The sequence below is a fragment of the Nannospalax galili genome, unplaced genomic scaffold (assembly GCF_000622305.1).
Source record: "Nannospalax galili isolate Female #2095 unplaced genomic scaffold, S.galili_v1.0 scaffold278, whole genome shotgun sequence".
NCBI lineage: Eukaryota > Metazoa > Chordata > Mammalia > Rodentia > Spalacidae > Nannospalax > Nannospalax galili.
Window position 1 is genome coordinate 11259563 of NW_008347536.1, and position 9210 is coordinate 11268772.

General features: G+C 42.2%; 1 protein-coding gene across 1 annotated transcript in view; it reads left to right on the forward strand.

Annotated features, from left to right (window-relative positions):
- Positions 1-3102: 3102 nt before the first annotated feature.
- The window catches only part of Nars2 (asparaginyl-tRNA synthetase 2, mitochondrial), a gene marked incomplete in the record, with an annotated part of 159637 nt that continues 153529 nt past the window's right edge, over positions 3103-9210 (forward strand). Inside the window, 2 exon segments of the mRNA XM_008844196.3 lie at positions 3103-3409; positions 8241-8350. Coding sequence (XP_008842418.1) covers positions 3269-3409; positions 8241-8350 — 251 coding nt within the window.

Sequence of the window (9210 nt, forward strand, 5' to 3'; positions counted from 1 at the left end):
ACATGAAACAAACCTAGAGTCACTTTGGAAGAGGGAATTGAGACTGAAGAATTATGTAGATCAGATTGGCCTCTAGGCAATTTTGTGAGGGATGCTTTTGATAGCTAATTAATGTAGGCAGGCCAGTCCATTGTGGTTGGTGCCATCCCGAGGCAGGTAGACCTGAGTTGTATAAGAAAGGTAGCTGAGCAAGTTAGCCAGCAAGTCGGTAAGCAGTGTTCCTCCATGGTCTCTGCTTCAAGCTCCTGCCCTGAATTCCTGCCTGGGCTTCTCTCAATGATGAACTGTTACCTGTTAACTGAAATAAACTCTGTCCTCCCCAAGTTTGTTTTGGTCAGTGCTTTATCACAACAATAGATAACAAACTAGGATGTGATAAATCTTAAAACTAAAGTGAAAATCTAAACACTGAAAACAAAGTAAAAAGAAGATGGTATGATTTGATATAGTAAAAGACAGAGTGGTTTGAACTCAGTGCCAGAGGCATGAATGCTAGCATCAACTTTCAATATACATTTTTATTTTTATTTTATGCATATGAGTGTTTTGACTGCATGTATTTAAGTGCACCCATGTGTGCAATGCCTATGGAGGCCAGAAGAGGGCATTGGATTTCTTGGAACTGGAGTTAAGGACAAGTTGTTAGCCACCATGTGAATGCTGGGAACCAAACTCAGGTCCTCCTGAAGAGCAGCCAGGGCTCTTAACTGCTTAGTTATCTCTCCAGCTCTCCAGCCCCCTCAATATATATTCTAGATTAAACATTGCTAACTTTCCATTTTACCCACTTTTTTACTGAGCAGTGGTCCCCTGCTTAGATTTTTTTTTTTCTTATTAACCCTTTGGCTTAAGCAGAAAAAGATAGGATTCCCACTCTCAGAGATCAGACTATAGTTCTTAAAATGCATGTTATCCACAGTGTAGAGAAAAGAAAGAAAAGTGAGAGAGAAAAATGGCCTAAGGAGAAAGTGAGCCAGTTGGTTGCTGCCTTTGATCCCTTGGACAGGGTAGATACAGTCAAAGATAAGGTTTGCACTGGGACATACCATCATTGTGGGGAACATAGATAGGTCCCCAAATTTTGCAAGCAATTCAGCAGACACATACTCTTTTTTTATTAATTTTTAATTAAAAAATACTTTATTAGCCAGGCATGGTGGCACATGCCTTTAATCCCAGCACTTGGGAGGCAGAGGCAGAGAGATCTCTATGAGTTCAAGGCCAGCCTGGTCTACATAGTGAGTTCCAGGACAGCTAGGGCTACACAGACAGACCATGTCTCAAAAAGACAAAAAAATACTTTATTATTTTTATTTCATGTGTATGAGTGTATTACTTGCATGCATATGAGTGCACCTATGTCATGCAAAGCCTGTGGAGATCAGAAGAAGGTGTCAAATTCCCTGGAACTGGAGCCTTGGACGGTTGTTAGCTGTCATGTGAGTGCTTGGATTTGAACCTGGGTCCTCTGCAAGAGCAGTCAGTGCTCTTAACTGCTGTGCCATCTCTCCAGCCCCTGCAGAACCCCCCCCCCCCTTTTTAAGGCACATGCCACATAATTCTGAAGGCTACCAGTTTCCTTTTTTTTTTTTTTTCCTTTCTTAATGTTCTAGAAGCATCTAATAGTACTTTTACTGGAGATTATTTCCAGTCTATCCTGAGAACAATTCTATAATTCATTCAGCACATTTTCTTCCTGGCAACTTTTCCTGACCACTTTCTTGCAGGAAATGTTATTACATTCTCAGCTGACCAAATTCTAACCCTCCTCAAAAACAGCTTGTCTTTTTCTTTTTCTAGACTATCACTTAAACATCTTGTAAAAGAAAGTTCCCAGAAAGAACTCCTGCATCTTGGACTGAACTTCCTGAAAGGCTGACCAACTGATTAGCACTCCAGAGATTGTGGAGCAGATCCAGAGCCTGTTCACAAATCATCTGGGGACATCTTTAGCCCCATAAATAGCCATACCTTGCCTACCTCTGTTTCTGAATTAACATTCTTGTGACTAATAAAATATATTAACTTAGCAGACCACCAGGTCTCATCAATCAAAAGCTAAGAACGTCATCAGATAGCATCTGAGACCTATAGTATAAACCAGCCCCCTGCTTTGCTGTGACCTGCCTACTGAATGTACCCACCAATATATTTGAAAAGTGTCTTGATTTGTGACAGAATCATAGGGTTTTTTTCTCCCTTGAGACACTGTATAGCCAGATAGTTTAATGCATAGAGTCAAAACTTCTGGTTTTAACCTGACACTTGCTTTGTTAAGCTGGTCACTGTAGGCCTGTGCCTGCTAGCATATCTGTAAAATGGGTATATAGTGGTGGAAAGTTTAATTAGCCTTTATCTGCAACTTTTATTGTTTAGCTAGATAGAAACATTATCATGGATTTCCATGAGTTAAGGAAAAAATAATTTTGTATAAAGTTAATTGTAGCTGAATACATGAAAAAGTCATTGTGTTTGGGTCAAACAAATGCAGATAACTGTGTTCGATAGAAGGGAGAGACTCGAAGATTCCAGCAGGAAACGCTCCAGTGTCTCCAGCATCTTCTTCCGCTGTGCCTTCTCAGACTCCCACATCCCAGCTCTCTTCTGTTCTTCATTACTCACCTGTCAGACACGAACCTTCTCAGAAAGCAACCACTGGCATCCCAGCTTAGGCTCTGTCGGGCACCTGATCACCCTTTCCTGCAATGGTGTGTCACAGAAACGGTGTGTTCTGATGTCTGATACCAACAGTGACCTCAGAGGGACCGCATCTTTCCTGTGCTTCTCCATGCTCAGAACTCAAGAACTCAAAACATGCTCAAGTCACTTCTCGAACTAAAAGACTCTGGCCCCCCTCTGCAACGTCACTCCTTGCCTCTCAGTGCTCCTCAATCTCCCCGGAAGCTTTATAAAGGAACACTTAACTAGTCACTCCAAGGCTGCTCCCTAGGTTCCTCTGCACAATCCACCGAAACCACGTGCGGTCATAGCCCCGCCCACTTGGGCTCGTGGCCCCGCCCCACCGGCCTGGGCTTCCCACCCTGCCTCCTGCCAGGCCTGCCGACCGGTCTCCAGAACGCAACTACGCATGCGTAAGCGGATGTCAGCTCGTTGGCGCGGTGACGCAGGTCGGCCGCGGCGTGCTTTTTCTCTGGGAGCGTGGTCTCGGGTGTCCGCGAAGTGGGAGCGGGAGGAGCAGGGGCAGTTCAGAGGGCGCGGCGCGGGCGTGCAGGAGGCCCCGCGCGGGCTGCGAACCCGGACCCCCGGGATGCTCGGAGCCCGTCGCCTACTCGGCGCGCTGCGCTTCTGCTCCTCCGTTCCCTGCCCCAAGCCACGCACGTCCGCCAAACTGCGCGTGCGGGAAGCGCTCGGGGTCCTGGACGCTAGTGGGGAGCGCGTGACGGTGCAGGTGGGTGTGCGGAAAGGGACCTTTGGGGACTGGTACGGCCGGTCTACCTATCGCTGTACTCTGCGCTGTCCAAAGTTGGAAATACGAGTTCCATGTATATCCAACGTTTTGACGTTGCAACACCTACAAAGTTCATACTTGAGGTCCGCGCAACCGAGTTACAAAAAGAAATCGCAAAAGAGGAGAGAGAGAGACAGAAAGAGACAGAGAGAGCTAGCGAGATCATGTTCCAAGTAACTTTACGATTTTGTGTTTGGCCGCATTCGTAATTAGTAGATCGCTGCTGCATGCGACCCAGAGACTGCAGATTGAACACACACAAGAACCCAGCCGTGTCAACATTTAACCACCTTGGTTCCTAAGATGAGATTTGCGTGTAATTAATAAATTAGAAGAAAGAGCAGAATATTGTAGTTTGACAGACTTCAGGGCAGTAGCTTGTTAATTATGAGCATGTCGCCTAAGTGCTCCAAGCCTCATTTCCTCTTTCAGACATGAAGATAATAGTAGTCTGTATTTCAGAGTCCTGAAAATTAGATGAGATAAAGGGTACAGGATATTCAGAGCAGAGGCCCTTGGTCAGTAAATGTTAGCTGCTGTTATTTCCCCTGATAGTATTTGCAGCAGCTCTACATACATCTTGTTTTTTTAATTGAATTTTTTGTGTATTTCATACAGAACATCTCAAACAATCTTAATCATCTTTATACCCCTGTTCCACTGGCACCCTCCCAATAGCTCTCTCCCTGACCCTCCACTGGAGCCCATATATTCTGTTACCACCCACTGTGTCTTCAGTATCCCCAGCCTGTCCAGTGCAAGTTCATCCACTGAGGACTAGTCAGCCTACCTAGAGTCCCTTGTTTTAGGAAGATCAGCTCTTCTTCCTCTAGCAGCAATCAGTTGCCAACATTCCTTCAGATTAGATTGAGGTCTGCTGTTCATTTTCCCAGTTCTGTGCTGTGTTATTGTCTGCCTGAGTTTGCATAGGACTTGTGTAAGCTCTGCATGCATCTTTAAGGGATCACATTAAAGCATGGTGGCCGACTTTCCTTGAATTGCTGCAACACACTGATGCAGTTGATGCCTCATAGATATTGCTATTTAGCAGTGTGAGGAAGCTGCTCTTTCCATTTCGTTTTCATGTTCTTTCCATGATCCAAAATCAAAACTGTCAAAACCATTTCTTGGGGCTGGAGAGATGGCTCAGCAGTTAAGAGCACTGGCTGCTCTTGGAGAGGACCTGGGTTTGGTTCCCTGTACTCATGACTGCTAACAACTGTCCGTAACTCCGGTTCCAGGGGATCTTATGCTCTCTTCTGGCCTCCGTGGGCATTGCACTCACAGGTGCATTTAAATATATGCAGACAAAACACATAAAAATAGAGAAATTTTGAAAAACCCATGGCTTGCACTCATTGATTAATTCAACACATGTTAATGATCTTTTGTCTACTGATGAAGATTCAGAGATGAACAGAACCTACTGCCCAAGTAACAGGCTTTCCTTCACATTAGTGCTCTTCAGTGTAATACAGAAACTCAACTACTTTAGGCTCTGAGCACTTGAAATGTGGCTGCATGGAGAAGTGTGGTAAATGTAAAATATGTAATAATTTTGAAGAGCCAGAAATATATCTGAATATACTTATATTGATTACATGTGAATAGTATTTTGGGCATAATTGGTTGAATCAAATGTATTACTGTTTTTAATTATTTATTTATTTTATTTTATGTTTATGAGTGTTTTGCCTGCATGTATGTAAGTGCACCAGTGTCGTGGAATGCCTGGTCAGAAGAGGGCATCATGTCTCCTGGAACTGGAGTTAAGGATGGTTGTTAGCACCCATGCAGATGCTGGGAAACGATCCTGGGTCCTCTGCCAGTGCTCTTTTGCTGAGCCATCCCTCCAGCCTCTAAAATGTTTTTAAGGATTTATTTTTATTTATGTGTATTTGTGTATGTCTGAGAGTTTGTGTGTCCATGGAGGCCAGAAGAGGAGCTAGAGTTACAGGCAGTTGCAAACCTCCTGATGAGTGCTGGGAACAGAATTCCAGTCCTTTGGAAGAGCAGCAAGGGCCCTTTAACTGCTGAGAAATCTCCAGCCCCAATTTTTTTTTTTTTTTTTGGCCTTTTTGAGACAGGGTCTCCCTCTAGCCCCAGCTGTCCTGGAACTCACTATGTAGACCAGGCTGGCCTTGAACTCACAGAGATCTGCCTGCCTCTGCCTCCCGAGTGCTGGGATTAAAGGCGTGCACCACCACGTCCAGCAATTTTTTTTAAACTTACATAATTAATATTTCTGTTAGCCTAGTATACAGCAACGTGATTCTTATTAGTGGGAATTCTTGAACTGTGAGGAGGTCAAGAAGACTTCCTGCATAGGTGACATTTCAGCTGTCCTGGAGGGGGTTGGTACCTCAGGTGGAGTAACTGATGGAGTGGAGGGTAGCGTGGATGTGACCCCAGTCAGAGGAACTGGGGGTGGAGACGAAATAGCATTCTAGAAAAGCTTGTTGATAACAGGAGCTCTGGAATAATAACTGTTTTTGAATTTTAAATGTATTACTTGATGCTATAACCTGGATTGTTTCTTAAAACTTTTCTGAATATTTCATTTCAAAAATGAGAATAACCACTTCAGCTCTCACGAGGGTTTAATAACCCAATATTTAAAAGAACTTAATGCACATTAGAAAGTGGTCAGTAAATGTTAACTTTCTAGCAAGAAAAATAAAAGTGGTGCTTTGGAAATTACTCTTGAGCACGAACAAAAGTAGGTACATTTGGGGAATGTGGTGAGATGAAGCGCCTTGTGCAGGAGGTTGAAGACTTCATTGCATACTGTGTAGCCTTGGCAAAAGATGAAGCACTTTCTAGTCAGGTAGACTTTGTTTCAGAGCAGTGTGACTTTTAGTCAGTAAGAAGGAAATGAGGGCTGGAGAGATGACTCAGCGGTTAAGAGCACTGACTGCTCTTGCAGAGGACCTGGGTTCAATTCCCAGTACCCACATGGCAGCTATGAACCGTCCTTATCTCCAGTTCCAGGGGAATCCGAAGCCCTCTTCTGACCTCCACAGCATTGCACTACACAGGTGCCCTCAGACACATGCAGGCAATACACTCGTACACATAAAATTAAAAAATAAAATATTTTAAAAAAAGAAGGAAATAGTACATGAAGGCAGCAGAACTTTTTTCTTACATATTCTACATAATATCCTTTCACTTTAAAACATTTGCTTATAGAGATTGCTGAGTGGTTAAGAGCACTTGCTGCTCTTCCATAGAACCTGAGTTTGGCTCCCACCACCTGTAGGATGCTTATACCTTCCTGTAACTCCAGTTCTAGGGGATCTGACTCCCTCTTCTGGTTTATATGAGTACTTGCTCACATGTGGTATCACACACAAACACACCCATAAATAAGAATAAATCTTTAAAAAACAAAAAACAAAAAACTAGAGATGATGGTGCACGCCTTTAATTCCAGCACTCAGGAGACAGAGGCATGTCTATGAGTTCAAGATTACCCTGGCCTACATAGCAAGTTCCAGGCCAGCCAGGGATACACAGACTCTGTCTCAAAAAGCAAAAAAACAAACAAAAATGGATTCTCATCTGTTTATCTGGCAATACACTTCAAAACAAGTTAGCATTTTTCTTTCCCTTCAAAAATTATGAACATACAAATAGGCCATTGCTGGGACACAGAGAAGATAATAATAGGTTTTTTGTTTGTTTGTTATAGCATCATCTCTTACTTTCCCCAAGAATGTTTAGTGGTGAATGTCTGTCTGTATCCATTTCTTCACAACACATTTTCTAATGTCTGCCAGAAGAATATTATTCTCTGTTAACTCCTATGCTAGCTAACTTCAAGTTCAGTATGTAACTGTTGTTAGTGTTACTGGTGCACTTGAATCCTCTCATTTGTACTGTCTTGCTCCTATCATTTAAGTTAAGACAGTCTTTGAAATGTGTATCTGACTATATGTTTATAACGAAAATTTTCTTTTTATTGTGTATTTTAATTTATTTGGTCTTTAGAATTTCTGTTCTTGCTGCTGAGTGGATGACACTTGCTCTTTACTGTAGCAAAAGCTCACATTTGGAAAATGTTTCAGAGGTTTTTCAGAGTAATATTTCCAAATTCTTAATTTACTGGTTAGCACACAAAGAAATGGGGTTCTTTGTGTCATTTCATGTGTGTGTTTCATTGTACTTTTTTTTGGAGACAGTCTTGCTAGGTAGCCCAAGTTGCCCTCAAATTTCAGTTATTTCAACATCCTGCCCGCCTTAGTCTCCTAACTGCAAGGATTACAGGTGCACACTATGACACTCAACTTTATGAGATACTTTTTTAAGACTTTTCTTTTTTTTGGTATGGTATTTTGTCAAAGGAACAAAATCCCATAAAGATATTCCTAGTCTTTATTCCATTATCTCTCTTGGGAATTTGACATCAGGAGAAAAGCATCAAGTTGTAAACCTTTTGTTTGCAATTGGGGAAAAAGGAATAGCTTGTAACAGCCAATATGGAGGGGTAGGTTTATCAGCTTGATGAAATACTTGGCATCCATTTAAATTGATGGACTTTATTAACAAAACAGAAGAAGAGGTGGAACACTAAAGTGGGCATCTCACTGTGATTAAGAATCATATAGACTTACGTGCACACCCAGGTAAACCAAAAGCAGCTCATTTTACACAGTTGACACGTTGAGCCAAGTCTGAATGCATTCTTTCTTTCATTTAGTCTTTTTTGAATGAATAATGAAAATGTAAAATGTTTTTTAAGCTCCCATTTTAAAATGTTTCTTTCTAGGGATGGATTCGTTCAGTCCGGTCCCAGAAGGAAGTTTTGTTTCTGCATGTAAACGATGGATCGTCTTTGGAAAGCCTTCAGGTTGTTGCTGATTCGAGCTTAGACAGTAGGTGAGTTTTTTGTTTTTTTCTTTTTCTTTTGTTTAAGAGTCCTTTGATCCTCGCCCCCTCCCCCACTTTCACTGTTCTCAGCCTCCCAGATCCAGTGTTCACTTTGCCACCAGAATGATCTTTCTAAACACATCTGTGAATGATAGCTTTGAAGATAAGTCTACATACTTGGAACTAAGGTTCTTCAAGCTCTGACATCTTCACATGCCAATATCCCTGCCCGTGCTTTGCTTCTTCTGTTTGTCCTGGGATTGAAGGGGTCCACCACCAAGCCCTGCTGCTTCTGTCTTCTGTCTACTTGCCTCCCCCGCTTGCAAACTGACTGTCTTCTAGCTCTTGTACAGGTTGTTCCCTCTGCTTGATATGGTGTCTTTTTGCCTTTACCTGTCTTATAATTCTGGTTTGGGCATCATCTGATGTTTCTATCCCATGACTGTGGCAGGTCTCTCTGCCCCCATAGTATCCTGTGTTCACCTGTCATAGAATGGATAATATTGTTTGGTAATCAGTTGTATTCTTCTTGGATTCCTTTGACTAAGGACTTTGAGTTCATTGAGAAATGGCATCTTCTTCATTTTTCTATTCTTAGCTTCTGTGCAAGAGTGTGTTGAGTTGTTTATTTGTTGAGTAAATGGAAGAAACTTTTATGGTCTCATTTATCAAATGTTAAAGTGAACACCATTTTGTGTTAAGGTGTCACCTCTGAGGGTAGAATATTTTGATTTGTTAAAATAAGAGCATTTTGCTATCCCAGGACTATTAGGATAAATGCTGTCTATTTATTGTAAAGGCTTGTGGGTCTCAACTGGGCAGAGCAACAACAACAACAAAAAAGCTGTTCTGCTTTTTTAAAAGTAATA